Genomic DNA, 19676 nt, shown 5'->3' on the forward strand with positions numbered 1-19676 from the left:
GGGCCAGTCTAGCATATCTGTCTCTAGTAGTATCCCATAGGCTGTGCACAAAGGACACTGATCTGGTAAGCGCCTCAATCTCCATGGGGGGGCCAGCTAGCTCTGCTCGAATGATCGCGTGAGGTACGGAGGCCTTGGCTCTAATCAATCGGGAGATCATAGATACCAAGGGCCTCTCCATACGTCTCCAACCATCCTGGCCTACAGAAGGTCCCCAAACCTGTACCCCATACATCATAGCTGAGGCTACTAAAGTATCAAAGAGCCATAACTTTGTCCGAGGTTCCTGGAACTGAATCTGCGAACACATCCTCTCCAAGCCTCCCAAGGCCGCATAAGCTCTGGTCAGTCTAGTCTCTGCTGCTCTCCCCAAAGAAAACCTCGGCCCAGTGAAGACTATCCCAAGGTAAGTGTATGCATCTGTATACTCCACAATCTCTTGACCATACATGAAGGTCGGTGCCGATCTCCTGATCCACTGCGGTGTGGTGTTAAACACCATGACCTTGGTTTTACCAAGGTTTACAGACAATCCACTATCCTCTGCAAAACTGTGTAATGCATCCAACTATCGCTGCATACCCTCTGGTGAGTCAGAGATCAAGACAATATCATCAGCATATAACAACAATGGGATCCACGTCCCTGCCAGCTGGGCACCTCTATCACCCTCTCTGTCAATGTAATCAGACACCTCATCAACATACATACCAAATAGAGTAGGAGACAATGGGCAACCCTGTTTCACCCCGATAGTGGAGTGAACTAAGTCAGATATCCCCTCTGGGGTGCGTACATGTCCCATCACTGATCTGTATAAAGCCATAATCCCCCAAATCAACACTGTGGGCACCCCCATCTCCTGCAGTCTGCGCATCAGTCGAGCTCTCGGTACCATGTCAAATGCTTTGCGGAAATCCACAAAGCTACAATAAATCCGTCTCCCATGTGACCTGCCCTCCTCAATGATAGCTCTGAGTGCCAGAATATGGTCAAGAGTGGAGAAACCCCTCCTGAAACCTGCCTGTCCCTTTGCCCGTACACCCTCACCCTCTGCCCAGTTACTCAACTGCTGCTCAATAATGGATGCATACAATCGTGCCAGTGTGTGTCCAACCATAATAGTGCGGTAATTTCCAGGCTCTGTAGGATCACCTGCCTTGAATATAGGCACAATAGTAGACAACCTCCAAGTCTCAGGTAATCCCTCACACATGGCACGATTGAACAACACTGCAAGAACCTCCATCAGCATATCCCTAGCATGTATAAAGTGCTCCGCTACTAGACCGTCATGATCGTAAGCCCTCCTGGTCCTCATCCTGTCAATGGCTCTCTTTACCATCTCAGTGGTAAAGAAGGTGCTCGTAGGTGGACATGGCTCTGTAGGATCTGGAAGGGGATCCTGCCCAGGAACCGTATATAACGATGTCGCATACTGGCCCCACACATCAGGAGAAGTAATCACTGGGGGAGGGGAGTGCTCATGGAAGAGTCGCCATGCCTCGCCTGAGTCTCTACTCAAGAACAACTGATACAAGTCTCGCTCCATCTGGGCCAGGTAAGCTCGTTTCTTCTTTCGCACAAGGCGCCGGAAAGCAATCCGCGACTGTCTGTAGGTGATGACTCCTAAATGAAGATCCCTCTGAAGCTGGGCTCTCATCTCTCTGCACTCCTCATCAGAGAGAGGCGAAGCCACGCGCGACTCCCCTGTTCTATGACAGGTTCGCCCTGTGCGTGTCTCAGCTCCTCTGCGCGTACCTAATATCTCACACGCTCTGTGCTCTCTGCTCCTGCGTGCCCTTCAGTCCCCTGCAGGTTTTTTATAGCTCGTGCAGTTTTCAGCTCTCGCTTGGTGTGTGTGTGTGTGTGTGTGTGTGTGTGTGTGTGTGTGTGTGTGTGTGTGTGTGTGTGTGTGTGTGTGTGTGTGTGTTTGTAGCCTGCGCCTGCAAACCCTAGCGCGTCGACGTCTGACCTCTTGCACGCTGTCCTACAGACCCTAGCGCGAGCAGTTCTGCACATAAACAACGCTTTGCCCTGCAAACCCTAGCACGAGCAGTTCTTCACGTCAACCGCGAAGGGTGTGTGTCGCCTGGGCAGTGGGCGCGTCATATTCGCCCCTCTTGCGTCCATTGCTCCACTACAGAAGAGGATATTTGGCACTTGTTGTTAGATTGCTGCATTACCAGAGACTTTCTTCGCCTTGTATCGGCCTGTATGCGGCTCTGCTTTCCTGGGGTTTTTTTTCACAAAAGGTTCTGGGTATGTGGCATTTTCTCACCGACACTACAGCATTTTGCGGTCTTCTTTATGTGGGTCAGATACTGGGCTTATTGGACTCTGTAGAGTCAGCGTAATGCTTACATGTTTCATCGTACTCATGGAGACCCGTTCCCACTCTTCAAGCATTCCCTTAGGCAATCGTTACGGTTTGCTTTGGAAGTTGGTGATATCATCGCAGAGATGCATCGGCTTTCCTATGAATGTTTCTAGCTACTTTGTACAGCTGAGTAGTTTTATATTCTTCCCCTTGTACATTACCCTTTCGGTGGGTTTTCCTTACTTTGAGGTTTCCCACTAGTAAATTAATCAAATAGATTTACAAAAAAAGTGTGTGTTGAGGAGAGCTGCTCGCGCTCGTGCGTGTGTGTGCGCGCCAGCGATTTACAAAAAAAAAAAGTGTGTGTGTGTCTGTTAGGGTGCCAGCGTGTGCGTCCCCTGGACTGTGTGTGTGCGCGCATGCGCTATTCTGAACCTGTGTGCGTGATCTCTGTCGTTAGCGAGCTCTGTTGCAGAGCCTCCTGTCGCTGAGAAGCAACCCCTTCAGCCTCTGTGTGTGGTGCCCACTACAATTCTCCTGCGTGACCTGCAGGTTCGCTGCCGACTGCTTGTCTGAATTTCGCGCTTCTGTTGCAGGGATTTAGATAGCGAAGGGTCCTGTTCAAGAGCTTGCCAGTGGCAGGGCGTTCGTTTTTTGACTGCCAGCTTCAGTGTGGCAGATACTTCTGCAATCAACCAGTACACTTCTGCGTGCAGCAGGAGCTTTGTGTATAGCAGTGACTTAGTGGTGTAGTAGTCGAAGTTGTGTGTTTGGTTTATGTACGCAGTCTGCTGGAGCAGTGACAGGCTTTTTACAGCTGTTGCTGGTTTTGTACAGAGAATTTTGATAAAACATAAAAGTATATTAAAAAAAATCTGCTGGTTTTTTAGGCGCTCCCTACTTCAGTAAGGTGTTCCTGCTATATATTCGACTCTTTGTGTGTGTTTAAGCGTCGGAAAGCCATGGAAAGCTTCTCGGAGGCCTCGTCTGAGATCAAAGCCTGTTTGTATGAAGATTTTGAGGAGGCTCGGAAAGCCTGGAATGCACAACCCCCTCTTCTCGAAGTTTGTATTCCTGTGCAGGAACTTATGGACCCGGTTGCACAATATGCAATGAATGCAGTTATTTTTTTTTTTGGGAGAAAATGCCTACTACGCAGGATGTTGGACAATGGGTTGATTTTCTGCTGAAACGCCAGGTTGTCGAGGTGTCTATTTTGGTGCTCGTGGCTTTTACAAAGTCCTTTTGGCGGATACTGAAGCCAGAAACATGTTATTGGAAATGTCTCCATTGTTTTTTGGTACACAGATGACCCATGTCCTGCCATGGGCCTTGACAAAGGACTATCAAAGTCTTATTCGTCATAAATGTCCTGTGTGGGTGAAAATTGTAGATTTCCCCCGAACTTGGAGGCATTTTTTGCCACTATTGGCTGCGCAACTTGGAAAGGTGACCTGTCCTCCAAAGCTGGATGCTAATACCAACAGGTTTTGTATTTTATGGGACACCGACAGACCTATGCCGGAAGGCATCATGGTTGATTCAGGGGATCCGTGGGTGGACAAGCGCCCGTTCAAACTTAAATGGGGCAAGTTTGCAAATTCATGTTTCCGTTGTGGTAAGTTTGGGCACATGCAATCAATGTCCTGAACCCGTTCTCCAACCACCGCCTTCGGCAGTTCCGTCTGCTGCTCCTGTTTCTACAAGCAAAACCCTCAGCGAGTCCAAGCAAAATGGAAGTTTGGTTGTTAATGTAGCTCCTAATGTGGAAAAAGGAAAAGTCAAGTCTTTACAGTCTGTAGCTCAGGGTAATGGTAATGCTGTGAAGGGGAAATCTGTGGGGTCTAGCAATTCTGGTGCTTGGGTGACGCCCAAAAAGACGGTGAAGATTCGCACACCCCTCTCCTCTCGTAATTATGTTCCATCTGCAAATGCGAACAAAAATGCATCGTTTAAGCAACTCCCATGTAATGATAATCGTACGTTGATTGATGCATGGAAAAAAGCAATGCATTCTTATAAAGATGTACTCATTGGTGAGGCCTCTATCTCGCAATTACACCCTACGGACAATTGTTCCGCATTGAATCAACCTGTTGTCTCTTGCACAAATGTGGTGGAAGAAGACGTGCACATGGACACGTCTACGTAGTTCCTCCTCTTCTCTTGCCTTTGTACATTTGATCTCTTATGCAAAATTGTATTAGATGCATCTCATATAATGTGCGTGGGTTATGCAACCTTGATAAAATGCGCTTAACCTCGCACTATGTAAATACATGTAGAGCTGATATCGTGGTATTGCAAGAACATAATGAGCACGAGTTTGCTGGCCAGTGCTCTTATTTTGCGGGTTATTGGATTGCGTATGCTGGTTTGCACGATTACTCTGGAGTAATGATATTGGTTAGGCATGAGCTGCAACCAATTCTGGTGAGGAACGGTCCGAGGGGTCGTTGGATGATTGTGCAGTGCTTGTTGAATGGTCAGATTTTTGAAATTGGAGGTTTGTATGCATATACAGCTTCTGGGCAACGGGCTGCCTTATGGCGAGATATCTCTTCTTATCCATGGACATCCAATGCACTTCTTTGTGGCGATTTTAATAATACTCCTGATGTGGGTGATAGCACCACAGGTAATTCTCATATGTTGCTTGTAGAGAGACAAGCATGGGATCATCTTCTGGTTTCTGCGCAGATGTTTGACTTGTGCGTTCTCTTTATCCGGACGGCACGAGTTTCACCTTTCAGCATGTTGCTCATCACTTGTATCGTGCACGTTTGGATAGATGGTATGCTCTCCACAGGCAGCAATATGATGACTTTACATGTGATATGAAAATGGACTATTCTTTGCAGATGTCTGATCATCACCCGTGATATTGAATTTGTACTTTGGGCAATCGCCACGTGATAGCCCTCTTTCTCGGAAGCGTCTGCTGCATATTAATAATGCTTATCTTACCCATGATGCTTTTCAAGATGTGATTGCTGGACTTGTTCCTCCCTTGATGGCTCACATGCATCTTGATATTGACGTTGCGTGGTTTCAATTTATTGTGCGAGTGCAATGTGCCATTCAGGATTATGGCAAGCACTATTTGCATTGGACGCGCGGCAAAGTTATAGATGCTAAACAGGCTTGCCAACATTTGCAGGAATTGGCTAATTCAAGGCCTTTGTCCGACTGTGAATTATCGGAGTTGTGTGAAGCCCGTGTATGCATACAACTTGATGATAAACGGAAGCTTGAAAAATGGCGAACACGGGCTTGTCAAAGGGCTTTTGTGGATAAAGGATGCGCTTCGAAGCAGTTTTTCAAGCATTTGCATCACACAAGACTTTCTCAGAGCATCAAGCGTGTAAAAACTCCTTCAGGTGCTTGGACATCGTCTAAATAGGAACTTGCTAACGCCACGGTTTGCATTATACACAGGTTTTTGCTGCTCTGCCTCCATATTTTCAGCAGTGCATCAAGCTCGACGGGTGTTGCTCTCTCATGTATGCCCGATCATTTCTTATCAGGATGCACTTTCCCTTGAGGAACCTTTTAATGATTCTGAATTGCACAGTGCATTGCTTTCATTGGGCCGCTGGCGATCTCTTGGCTGGGATGGGCTCACTGTGGAGTTTTTTATCTCCTTTTGGGAGACTTTGAAAGAGCCCTTGCTTTTCATGATGAATGCAACATGGGAAAAACAAGATTTGCCGGTTTTTTGGAAAGAGGGCCTGTTTAAATTGTTGCCTAAATATCCACTTTGTGAGCATTTCTCGCATTGGAGACCGATTATGTTGATGCCTGTCGTGTATAAAATTGTGGCTAAGTTGTTGGCGAATAGAATTAAGGATCACCTTTTTGCAGGAATACATCAATCTTAATATGGTTTTATACCACGTCGGCAAATTAACGACAACTTGGCTAACGTGATGATTGGCATGGAATACGCAAAGTACACGCAACAGGATGTGCTTGTCATGCAGGTGGATATTGAAAAGGCTTTTGATACTGTGTAGTGGGACTACAATGCAACAACGATGCTTTGTCTTGGGTTTTGGTCCTAAATTTACCGGTATAGTTTATTTCTTGTATGCTTGCAGTTCGTCTTCGGGGATTCCTGATGGTGAGCTGACAGACTCTTGGCCCCTTGGTTGCTCGGTTAGACAAGGATGTCCCCTTAGTGCATTGCTGTATGTTATGGCCACACATCCTTTGTTGATGCATCTGGACCATTTGACTTCCACTGGTTCTCTTCATGGCCTACAATTATCGTCGGGTCGCAACTTCGTCAAGTAGGCTTATGCCGATGACTCGTTGTTCATGCCTCGTAATTGTCAAATTGATGTTCAAGTGATCATGGAAGCTTTGAAGATGTATGAGCTTGTAGCGGGTCTTCGAGTCAATTTTCGTAAATCGAAGCTTCTACCACTGACTTCTTGCGATTGGCATGATTTGCTGTTGCCGGGAGAGATTGTTCCTTCGAATGTGATTGTAAGGCACTTGGGGTACCCTATTGGTTGGAATGTTACCCATACTCAAAAAGTGGATTGGGTCATGCAACGTTTGAACGTCAAATTGCATTATTGGAAATTGTCCACTTGGCCACTGCATGTCCAGCTGCGAATTGTTCAGAGTATCATGATGGCTTATGTTCAATTTTTATTTGCCGTTGTTGTACTGGCCTCGACATTGTCTCACGTCACTTATGTCATTGATTTTATCTCATCTATGGCGCACTCATGCTCATAAAAAAGGCTTGCGTTTGATGTCAATGGAGAAACTTTGCACTCTAAAGCGATATGGTGGTCTCAATATCTTGGATTTGCGACGGCATGTTCTTGCTCGGAAAGCTATGTTGTTGCCGACTCTTGTGCAACAAACTCAGCCATGGGCCCTTATGCTTGCCTCCTTGTGTTAGCATATTGTTACTTCCTCCTTTGGTCATTGGAAACCATCTTTTTGGGAGGTTCTGTTTGGTAGGATGGAAGGACACGTTCCTGGATGCCCTATCACTTCCAGTTTGATTTCTGATTGGAAGGAGGTTACAGTGCATTTATCATGGTCCATTTGTCAGCATCAGGGAGGGAGTTTACTTCGATTAGAGAGTCTTCATTGGAGTCGTGTGTTCTCTCCTGCTTTGGTTGACCGCTCGCCCCATCAGGCCTACTTTCTCTCCTGTCATGGTCTGCGAGTTGTTGATGATGTCATTGATGACACCGGGTACACTTTTCAGTTTTCCTTTGCTGTTACTCGTTTTGGGGTGGGCATTCATTACCGTCAGTTCTGGAGACAGACAGATTTAGCTCATGCTGGTTGACTTTCTGCCTGTTCCACCTTTGGTTGTTGGGGGATCGCATGTCTGATTGGTGTCTCTGAGACATGCCTTTTGAAGCCATGTCTGCTAGTAAGGTTTATGCTCTTCTTCTGCCTCAACCCTGGATTGCTGATCATTGTAATGCCTTATGGTCGATGCATAAGTCCGGTACTTGGTGGAAGAAAGGGCTTGCTGCCCTTTGGAAGAGCCATTTGCCTTTAAAAGATTGTTTCTCTGGCGTTGCTTGGTTGGAGTCCTTCCAGTGGGTTCTTTTCTCAATGTACAACAAATCTGCTCCTCCCGTTGTGTTCGTTGCTCATTTGCAGAGGAGACTGTTGTTCATCTCCTATGGGATTGTTCCGTCACTAGAGAGATTTTTCGTGGCATAGCCGTTGGCATGCGGCTTCGATTCCCCTCCATGTTTTTTCACAAAAGGTTTTGGGCTTTCGGCATTCTCCCACCTTCACAACAATTTGCAGTTTTCTTTATGTGGGTCAGATTTTGTGCATTGGACCTTGTGGCGTCAACGCAACAACTGCATGTTCTCTCGTGCTAATACAGATCGGTTTCAGTTTTTCAAGCTTTCCCTTAGGCAATCCTTACGTTTTGCCTTGGAAGTGGGTGATGTCACTTCAGACATGTATCGCCTTTCTTATGAATGTTTTTAGCCTGTTTTGCCAGATGGACATGTCTGTGTTCACACTTTTGTATCTATTCATTTGGGTGGGTTTTCCTCGTCTTGAGGTTTCCCACTAGTAAATTAATCCCAGAGATTTACAAAAAAAAAAAAGCGTCCCCTCGACTTCTGCACGAGCAGTGTTCGGCCTACCCCATTTGCCAGTGACCTGCAATCTATTTAGCTCGTCAAGTCCTCCGTTCAGGTTTGGTGCTCATGTGTAACACAGACAATGTCTGATAATCTCTCCAGCTTAGTCGTAGCTAATTTTCAGTAAACAGGCTTGTGTACAGAAGAGTTTTTTGGGTACAGCATTGTGGGCAGTGTACATAATTTTGTTTTTTTGGTTTTCAGTAGTCAGTAGTACAAAAACGCTAAGTTCTCAGTGTAATGTCAGATTCCGGTGTGCCCTTATATCAGCTCATACGCAGAAAACAAATGGCATCTGAGTCTTCGGAAATGTGTGAAATCCGAGCTTGTTTGTTAGAAGGCTCGGAACGCTTAGGAGGGGCAGGAACCCGCTACTGAAGTGCTCATTCCTGTTCAAGCTTTGATGGACCTTGTGGCACAATATGCTTTAATTGCAATTATTCTGTTCTTCCCAAGCAAGATGCCTACTGCACAAGATGTGGGTCAGTGGGTAGACTTCCTTCTTAAACGCTAGGCGGTTCGAGGTGTTTACTTTGGTGCCAGAGGATTCTATGAAGTTTTGTTAGTAAACATTGATGCCCGTAATATGTTGCTTGAGTTGTCTCCTTTGTGCTTTGGTACTCAGATGACACATGTATTGCTGTGGACCCTTACCAAGGACTATCAAAGCCTAATCCATCATAAGTGCCTGATATAGGTGGAAATCCTCGATTTCCCACGCATTTGGCACCACTTTCTTCCTATGCTTGCCTCTCATTTGGGGAAAGTGATTTGTCCTCCCAAGCTTGATGCCAATACAAATCAGCTTTCTGTGCTTTGGGATACGGATGTTCCCACCCCTGAAGGTATTACTGTCAATTCAGGAGACCCACTCATTGGAAAACGCCCTTTTAAGCTCAGATGGGGAAAAATTGCAAATTCATGTTTTTGTTGTGGAAAATCTGGACATATGCAATCGGAATGTTTTGAGCCTATATTGCAACCTCCTCCTTCAGTTGTCCCTCAACTTGTGGTTTCTACTGAGAGAGAAGTTCCTAATCCCAGATTTGTCGCTGTTGCGGCTTCTATGTTGCCTGATGCTTTATCTGTGGATAAAGGCAAGGTCAAACTTGCTGTTTCCCCCAATCCTCAGGATAAAGGAAAGTCGTGTCTACTCCTGAAACCAAAAACAAGGGAAAAAGGTGGACTCGGCGGAAGGATCTCCCCGGGTGACTCCCAAGAAAACTGTTAAGATGCGTTCGCAACTTTCCTCTTGTAATTATGTGCCTTCTAAAGTAAAATCCGCGGGGCAAAAACCTCTTCTGTGTAATGATAATCGCACACTTGCGGATGCATGGAATAAGGTGGTGCACTCTTACAGAGATGTCGTGGTTCATGGGACTTCTCAATCACCTGCAGGCCTTGTTGCCTCTGAGAAAAGCATGTAGAATACTATGGTTGGGTCACGGGCTGCTGATGTTGATATGCTTATGGGCACGCCAACTTAGTCCCTTCCTTACTTTGCCTCTGTACATATCTCTTGAATGCAAAGTTGTGTTAAATGCATTTCGTATAATGTGCGTGGGTTATGTAACCGTGATAAATGGAGATTAACCTGGCACTATGTATATACATGTATGGCTGACATTATGGTTTTGCAAGAGCATAATCAGCATGAATATGCTGGTCAATGCTCGTTTTTTGCAGGATACTAGATAGCATATGCTGGTTAGTCAAGTTTTTCGGGTGTTTTGATTATGGTTAGGCATGAGTTGCAACCAGTTCTGGCATATAATGATCCGATGGGTCGTTGGATGGTGGTCCAATGTACAATCAATGGCCAGATTTATGAATTTGGTGGTGTCTATGCTTATACGGCCTCGGAAAAACGAGCTGCTTTGTGGCGTGAGATATCTTCTTATCCATGGCTTTCCAATGTCCTGCTTTGTGGTGATTTTAACAATGCACCCGCTTTATCGGATAACACCACACGACATTTCCACATGCTAAGCATAGAATTGCAGGCGTGGACAGATCTTGTTGCATGCACATAGATATTGGACTTGTGGACCCTCTTGCATCCCAATGTTTCGGGGTACACATTTCAACGTAATGCTTTTTCTACATATCGTGCAAGATTAGATTGGTGGTATGTCCTCGGCATGCAACAATTTTTGATGAGTTGTATGCGAAATGCGCATAAACCATTCTTTGCTTTTATCTGATCATGCTCCCGTTGTGATGTTGTTGTGCTATTGGGCATCTACGCTTTGATCAGCCTCTTTCTAAGAAACGCATGTTGCACATCAACAATGCTTATCTTTTGCATGAAGCATTCCGTGAGATAGTTTATGATGTTACTCCCTCTTTAGTTGCCCAAATGTATCTTGATCCTGATGTTGCTTGGGTTCGCTTTGGTATACGTGTGCAGTGTAACTCAGGACTATGGCAAGCAGTACATGTTTCAATCATGTGGCGATGTTGAGGACGCCAAACATATGTATCAACAGCTCCAACTCTTAGCTGACACACGTTTGTTGTCGGAAAGTGAATTGGCAGCCCTTTGTCAGGCCCGGGTGTGTTTGCAGCATAATGATAAACGAAAATTGGTTAAATGGTAGACTCGTGCTCGTCATTGAGCATTTGTGGACAAGGGATGTGCCTCGAAACAGTTTTTTAATCACTTGCATCATTCAAGGGCTTCTCAAACTATTAAGCGGGTTATGTTCCGACCCAGAGCCTGGACAACCTCAAAGTGCGAGCTTGCAGATGCCATGGTGTCCCATTTTAGGAATGTTTTCGCCGCTCCCCCTGCGGGATCTGCTGAAGTTAATCATGCACGCCAACTTTTGTTATTTGCCTCAAGATGCTTTGGCCATGGAGGCGGATTTTACAGAAAATGAATTGCACTTGGCATTGCTTGCTCTTGGAAGATGGTGTTCGCCTGGTTGGGATGGGCTCATTGTGGAATTTTTTCTCCCCTTTTGGGAGCCTTTGAAAGAACCTTTGCTTTACATGATGAACATTGCGTGGGCGAAACAATGTTTGCCGATGTCTTGGAAAGAGGGTTTGCTGAAGTTATTGCCTAAACAAGCTCTTTGTGAGCAATTCTCGCATTGGTGGCCGATAATTCTTATGCCGGTTATATATAAAATCTTGGCTAAAATCATTGTGAACCGTATCAAGGAACCTCTTATGGCTGGTATCCATTCCGCGCTGTATGGCTTCATTCCTCGTCGCCAGATTTTGGATAATCTGGTTAATGTATTGACTGGAATGGAATATGCAAAGTATACCCAGCAGGATGTTCTAGCCTTGAAAGAAAGCAAAAAGAAATTCTTTGGAAAGTCCCACTGCTTGACCTCCATCATTCACATATGCAAGCTAAGTTGGTTGGGGGTTGGCCCTTGGACTGCGGTAAACCTCGAGTTAATAGGTACTACCCATCACCCTTTGGCATCCACTTTAGAGTCATCAGATAAGGATCTGTGGGAATATCACTCAATATTCTTGACCTCAGTTATCTCCTTAGTGTTGTCTTGTTTTACATCGCTTAACATGGTATTGCTCCTTGTTAATGCTTAGTTAATCTCAAAGCTTATCTGCCTCTTTTGTAGTACTATCTTTGGGGCCCTTCTAATAGAATTTTGTGTGTGTTGCCAGGCCAACGATACCACTTATAAACATTATATTGAGAGCAAAGGTTTTTCGTATTGATAGTTGGGTTTTGTTCCATTGATTCAGTTCATATTGTTATTTATTGTCTTTAGCCAGAGTTTTCAGAATCGAGAGTTGGTCTTTGGTATTGTAGTGGTGTGTATTATGAGTATTGTGAGACACTACCACCGGACAGGAGTCTTTTCACAAGAGTATAAGAATCTTTGTTGGCAAGTTTTATTGGGACCTCTTCATAGGAGTATCTCAGCAGTTAGGTAGCCTTTGAGCATATTCGCACTCAGCGTAGTTGACCCCTGCCAGGCTGGAAAGGTGGTGTTTCTCATGGGATTCATTAGCTTGGCCTCGTCAATGAGGCATCAAGCTCAGCTTTGACAATTTTGGCTGATTGGGAATTTGCAAGCCTTGTTCACTGATGGCACCAACCACAGCGGGCTCAGCAGATTCTCCCAAGTGGTAACACGAGTAGAGGAAACAAGGGACTGGTATATAGAGTCATACTGTGAGGAATGAATGTAGAGATTCAGAATAACAGGGTATGTTCAGATCGAGAATCGTAAGATTGGCTATCTGAAAACGGGCTCGCTAGTGCTCCCGCACGCCCCCCCTCGCCTGCACCTGTCGCACCCCTCTCGCCATCGCTAGCTCTCCCTCCCCCGCCCTCGTGCTGCTAGCCCACCCTGCTGCGCGCTGCCCCCGCCCTCAGCCCTGCCCCTCCTCGCATTACCCTCGCTGCCCACTGTCCGCCCGCTCCCCTCTGCCATTTCCAGCCCGCCACGCCGCCCCCCCCCCCCCCCCCCCCCCCCCCTCCTCGTTTCGATTCTTTGCCATCCTCTCCCTGAAGGCTTCTTTCGACTTGCTCCAACAGTTCTGGTTTCTTGACAGTGCTAGTCGGGGTTTTTTTGCAGAGGAACTTCTTCCACTCCTTTTCTGCCACAGCAGCAGACACAGATGGAGGCTCAAGCTCCGCCCCAGAGGGACTCCGATGAAGTCCCCTCGCCCAACCCCGCTGAGCCCACCATTCGACTTGCTCTTACTCCGACAGAGCAAGCGAGCCTAGCTGTAGAGGTGGAATGCCTTCAGGCGACTTCTGTCATTTGCAAGATTCTCGGCACCAGACCTAGCAGAGGCCTTGGACTCAGTGGTTGGCTTCTCTTTTCCCCTATGCGGTAGGGACCAGGCTGAGTGGACTATAGACTCAGTGTTGGAGTGGCTATAGACACAGGCCCTAGAGTTCTCTCATCACATGGGAGACCTAGGGGTTACAGACTTGCTTCAGACTTTGTGGCCATTGGCCAAGTTTGTTGCGACACCTCCAGACACAGCAGGATATAGACACATTGTGGTTCACTTTTTTGCTGACACGCAGAGCCCGCCATGCTATGTACAGAGGAGGTTGCTTTACGCACGGCTCGGTCTGGTTCAAGGTTGTCTCGTTGGCTTCCTGAACATCTATGCACCCAATGGGGCGAGTGCACATGCAGAGTTTTGGTCTCAGATTGTTGAGTCTCTACCGCAAGCAGAGCAATGGTGCATAGCGGGTGACTTCAACATGTTGGAGGACCCCTCCGACAGGATTTGTGGTAGCCATACTACTGTGCATGGAGTTGAGCTGGCAGCTTGGGAGAGGTTTTGTATGACTCTACGGGTTTCAGATGTGTGGCAGCATTCTAGCTTTGTGAGGCCCCCAGATAGCCTGGCCTTCTCTCATTTGGACCGCAAAGTGGGAGGCGTGAATCTACCTCGGATAGATCGCTTCTACACTAGTGACCACTTCTGTGACTTGGGTGGGACAGTTGGCATTCTGGCAGGGACTTCCTTTTTGGACCATGCTCCAGTGATCCTTACACTGACTGATAGGCAGAGGAGGGGGAGCATGATGCTGCGCATCCCTAAGAGGGTCTTGCTGGACTCTGCGCTCAGAGAGCGAGTGGAAGCTCTTGGACAGAGAGCTTAGACATGCAGAATTCTCCTGCTGACAGAGTGGCCTCAGGACTTGCTCAGCTTAGTCGTTTCTTTCTTCAGGAGTCTTCGGCTCGCCTAACTGCAGTGAGAGAGGAGGAGCAGCGTCTCCAACGGAGCGTTGCTTCCTTGCAGAGGATGCAGGAGCAGCATCCAGACAGTCCTTGGTTAGAGGAGGAGTTACAGCAGGCTCGCCAGGAGCTCGTTAGCACAGAGGAGAGGCGCCATGAGTTTGCTTCCATCCACAGGCATCTCAGTGGACCCAAGTGGGTGACAGAGTAACAGACGCTTTCTTTGAGGCAATGGGACCCGGCATACGCATGCCAAGGTCAGCCAGTTGAGGAGGCCCGAGGGGTCAGTTGCTTTAGAGCCAAAGGACATGCGTGCAGTTGCTACTGACTTATACTGTGATCTACTGTCTGCAGAGCGTCAGGATGCATGCAGAGAGCAGGTGTGGGCACAGATGCCTTGTCTTGTCACTGAGGAGATGCGCCAGAGGCTTGAGCTTCCTCTTCAGCTAGAGAAGCTACACACGGCTCTTAGAGCACTCCCCCGGGGTAGCTGTCCAGGTGAGGATGGCTTGACTCCGAGCTTTTTCTTGGAGTACTGGGACTCGCTTGGCACAGATCTCTACAGTGCTTTTCAGTTCATCCTGCACACAGGAGAGATGCGTGACAGCATGAGCGAGGGCCTGATTTACCTCATTCCCAAGGAGGGTGGCTCCTTGGATGAGATTTGACAATGGCGTCCCCATCACCATCCTCAACTCAGCCTACAAAATTCTTGCCAAGGCTCTGAGTTTGAGGATTCAGCCACTTCTAGAGAGCATTATACATGGGACACAGACAGGTTTTGTCAAGGAGCGTAGTATCCTTGACAACATCTTTACTTTTTGGGAGTCTTCTACCCTCGCGCGGCTCCGTGGTGAGAATCTGGTGATTCTTCTTCTCGATAGTGAGAAGGCCTACGAGAGAGTTGACTGGGACTTTTTAGAGGGAACTCTATACAGGATGGGCTTCTCAGATGCTTGGATCAGAGGGGTGTCAGCTTTCTACAGACCGGCACACAGTCAGGTACTTTTGTCAGGAGGTAGAGGGGATCGTTTCATGCTCACACACTCGGTCAGACAGGGCTGCCCTCTTGCCCCCTTCCTCTTTCTATTCTATGCTGAGACGATGAGCAGGTTTTTGGTTTTACAGCAAGTTGGTTTACGTGGCTTAGCGCTCCCTATTCGGGGAGATGAGCTACTGGAGCAGCGTCAGCCTACTTGCACGGAGGAGCGCTTGAGACAGCCCCTTGTTTGGAACCCCATGGTTAGCACTTAGAGAGGCCACATGGTTTGTAGTGCTTACACCAAGTTGCAGTAGAGGCCCCACAGGTGAGTGCTGTTTTCAGAGGATCCGAGTGGTGGGCATTTGTGGGAGGACTTGTGTCATAGATCCTGACTCGGCAGCTCTTGAGACTGGCCACTAAAGACTATGGGCTTGGGAGAGCTGTCCACTGGCACGAGTACAATGGGATCCTGGAGAGTGTCTTTGGAGGGACCCTTTCTCCTCAGCAGACCATCTAGGTGTCCCTTTCTTTCAACACAGTGTTCGACTAGGACGTCACATAGTGGCAGCGCAGAGAGAGGCTCGTCCTGCTGCAGCACCTCATTGGTAGGAGGAGGGTCTCACAGTTGAGTTCTTGGCAGCTTTTTGGGAGAGGTTGTGGGACTCCAGACAGTCGAGGCGAGTCACTTTGTTCCAGTGGCTGGTTGACACCGAGCTACAGCAGTTGGGAGCTGGCTTGTACATAGTGGTCTATCGGCCGCATGTGCAGCTTGTGACCACCTTGTGGAGAGTCAGAGTCACTGTCTTTGGCACAGCAGGTGTGGCTTGGTGTTCTTTGGCTGATGCCAGCTCTTTCTACAGCTCGGCAATACACTTGGGGGGCAGCTGCTTGGTCCAGTCTCACGGGCCCCGCACTTCAGTTTGAGATATCCTCCACCAGCCGGATGATAGTGATGCAGGGGGGTCGACCTACACTCCAGCCTGCTATAGTAGCTTACTCCACAGAAGTGGTGTAGAGAGAGAGAGATGAGTGTTGGGAGCTCATCAGCGGCATGACACTCTGGTTGATCTGGCGGGCCCGCTGCTTTGGCATCTTCGAGGCTCGCCCTGTACCACCAGCAGAGACTGTTCAGGATCTTTGGCTAGAGTTGATCCATACTCTCAGAGGACAGTTTGAGAGACTCCAGGGCAGCTCCGACCGCATGCGGGAGCGTAGAGAGGCTTTCCTTCGACTTTGGCGTCTTGGGCCTTTTTTCACCACGGTCCAGGGTGTGCTTAGATGGCACGACTGTCCACCTGTGTGGCTTTTCCCTCCTCCCATCTCTTGATTTAGCCTCATTGTACATATGCTGTTTTTTCATTGGGAGAGTCTCCCTATCATGATTGTTGTAGCCCTCTCTTGTAGAGGTGGTTGTAGCCCTATGGGCAGTTTCATTAACTAATAGAAGGATCTTTTTCTCAAAAAAAAAAAAAAGGGTATGTTGCATTTTGATTGTAGCTGAAATTGTTATGTCCTGTTCTTTTTTTTCCTTTAATGTAGTAAGAACAGATATAGCAGTAGTCTTTGCTTTCAAGTTTCTGCCCTGTTATGTTTCTGTTCATGTAGTAGTATACATACATGTAACTGTAGTCTTTACTCTATATTTTCTGCAAACAGGGACCAGAACAGAATTCTTTAGGTAATCTATTGGTGCTCTTCCTGCTGTTTGGAATCTTTGCTGGTGCTACACTCGACTGGCTTTGGCTTATTGGGAAAGGATGGTAGCGCACACAAACTCTGTTGATACGCTCAGTATTGCACAGCTTGCTGAAATACCAATAACATGGTGGCATGCATTCCCTTATTGTCTCTTGGCACAAGGATATGGTGGGTGCTTGGTCTTGTCTGCATGCTTCAGATAACCTGCTTGTGAACCTTGATGAGCAGGTAATGTACATAATTAGATAGCCTTCTTTGTCCCATTGTTGCCACACTGCAGCCCATTGTTTCTGCCTCACCAGCATACCCTCCCACTCAGTTCATTATTCAACTAGACCACCTTTGTTATGTAATTGTTCACTCGATGCAAAAATGTTAAGCCTGATGATCTTGCAAGAGTTGAGAGTTGACATGTGGAGCCCGATTCTTGTTTGCGTCTTTGGTAGAGGATGCTCTCAAAGACTGTCATGGTTCTTCTCATGATCCACACAAACAAACATTAAGGAATTGGGCAGCACCCTTCCCATCTCCTAGTGTAAGCTAAACCATCATCCATGACTTTGTTTCCATTTAGATAGCTGTGATATAACCTTTGATTCTAACTCCTTACACAGTCCAACAATTTTTGCCTTGGTACATCCTTTGTACAAAGAAGCTAGAATATTCCATGCGTGGTTTGTTACCTTCACTGAACAAATGAGTAGAGTGATTGAATGATCTCTAGCATACCAAAGTGCCTGCTTGTCAGTCGGTAAAATAACAGCCAAACTACTAGAACCTGCACCATCATTCACATGTTTGAGGAAGGACAGGATAAGTGCCATCTGTACACATACCCCATTGACACTAATTATGGGCCGTATGTTGGAGACATCGGCGGATGCATCACCGAGGGTTTGTCATCCTTGGGAAGGATGGTTCACCCTAGCTGCAAGATCTCTAGCATCGCATGCGTATTATGTTGATTTCCCATTCTTGAGTGCGTCCAAGCCTTACCAATAGTGTGAATCTTTGATGAACAATATCCAGCATGTCTGCCATGGATTTTTGCAAGGAATATGAAGACTTCAAGCTGCTCAAAGCATAAGAAGCAAGTCATGTTATTATCTCGCTCTTTCGACGTATTCTGCTATATCTCAGCTTTAATGGACTCCTCTTGCAGAGCTGGAGCTGCTCAAGTAAGTTCACATGCATGTCAATATCCCTATCCTTTAGGTAATTTATCTCTTATTTTACCACATCCATGCATGCGAATATCCCTATCCTTAAAGTAACTTATCTGAGTTGTTCAGGTAAGGGATTACCCTGTGCTGTACAAATGCTTGATTTGTTATCACATTGGTTGATATTAGAGTTTACCATAAAATTAAAGCCTTCCCAACTTCTTGTGTTGACTACCCTATGGATACTGTCCCCTAATCTACCTCCTACCAGTTTTAGTTTTTAAGCTAAAACCTATTGTCTGGCCCCTCAAAAACCTGGGCGGCTGTCGAGTTCACTGTCTCCACTTAGGTTTTTATCATGGTGTCGTGACTTTCATACTGTATCACTGCCCCGCTCTGATGGAAAGTTGCCTGGCTTGGCTTAATTATGTGCTTTATCAAAAGACAGAGGCTCCTCAACATCATGTAAGCTAGAAACAGCCAAAGCATAACATACCAAACAACTAATTACATGACCAAAAGATTCAAATCTCACGACAATAGGGTGCAAAGGACTACAAAAACATGTTAATCCTACCTAATAAAATCTCTTCTCAAATTAATTTTTGTTTGTAGCTTAAGGACCCACTAATTGAAGGATTAATTACTTAACATAATTTCCAATACTTTTAGAGATTGTTGATAGTAATTAGAATGCTACTATGTATCTAGTGATCGCTCACAAGCACCCCATTGGCCAGGCTACCACCTAGTGAGCAACTCTTAACACTTTCAATTCAAGTGATTGCCATACTCTTGTTGAATCTCTTGGAAAGTAGCTATGAGTTTCCATGAACTTTGTATACATGTCCTCTTGGTGATAAAGAGAATATAATCAACTCTTTTGTTGTAGCATTGCTAGCTCCAATCGTCAACTACTTATGTTTTTTTTACTTTTATTGAGGGTTAAGATGAGAAACCATAATAGAAAATAAAGGAAGTCTTTAAGAGGCTATCACAGTAAGCCGCTTTCTTTTTTTTTGAACGGTTTTTGTATTACTCAAGAAAGCTTCAAAGCTATGATCCAATACTTGAGAGAGATTGAAACATGCATCTCATCCAACAAAGATGATGCAACCCCTACATAGCCAGTATAATTCAGGGAAAAATCCTTTCAAAATTACGACTACTACAACTACTAACATAATGCAAGGCCATTTGGAAAAGGACCTCCAAAACAAAATGAAAAAACCTACTACCAATGTACAATCAAAAGATGGGGCCACAAAATAAATAGATAGCCACCTCCAAGGCCAACAATTTTAGCATGCAACTACTGCCTAGGTTGGCCTAGAAAAAAAGTATTATAAGAATGACTACTTTGTGAACATAGGGTCTCTTTGAAGACCCATGCAAATAGAATATAACAAGATCCAACAAAATGTACCACCCCCATGACCATTTGTATGTTGCTTATATTGATTCGAGATTGAGAAAATTGAAGTGCTCCAACACTTTAAAGCTGGAGAGAGGAAAAGTGGGTATTTGGAGTTCATAATCTAGAAAGTTAAAAGAGGGTGTAGACTAGAAAGAGTAGAAGAGAAGAGAGGAGAAGAGAGAGATTTTAACGTCGTAGGAACAATCCCAAGAGACCTCAAAGATCAATACATCAATGCACACATCAATACATTCAGGCTTTACACCTGC

General features: G+C 46.2%; 1 protein-coding gene across 3 annotated transcripts in view; it reads left to right on the forward strand.

Moving 5' to 3' along the window:
• Window positions 1-17463, forward strand: part of LOC147428583 (equilibrative nucleotide transporter 3-like) — a 122480-nt gene extending 105017 nt beyond the window's left edge. For all 3 annotated transcript variants that reach the window (XM_086497696.1, XM_086497693.1, XM_086497695.1), the window contains exon 9: window positions 16786-17463. In XM_086497696.1, coding sequence (XP_086353822.1) covers window positions 16786-16807 — 22 coding nt within the window. In that variant the 3' untranslated portion in view covers window positions 16808-17463. The remainder of the gene's footprint in view (window positions 1-16785) is intronic.
• The last annotated feature ends 2213 nt before the right edge of the window (window positions 17464-19676 follow it).

Source organism: Adiantum capillus-veneris, chromosome 23 (genome assembly GCF_014529385.1).
Source record: "Adiantum capillus-veneris isolate H3 chromosome 23, ASM1452938v2, whole genome shotgun sequence".
Lineage (NCBI taxonomy): Eukaryota > Viridiplantae > Streptophyta > Polypodiopsida > Polypodiales > Pteridaceae > Adiantum > Adiantum capillus-veneris.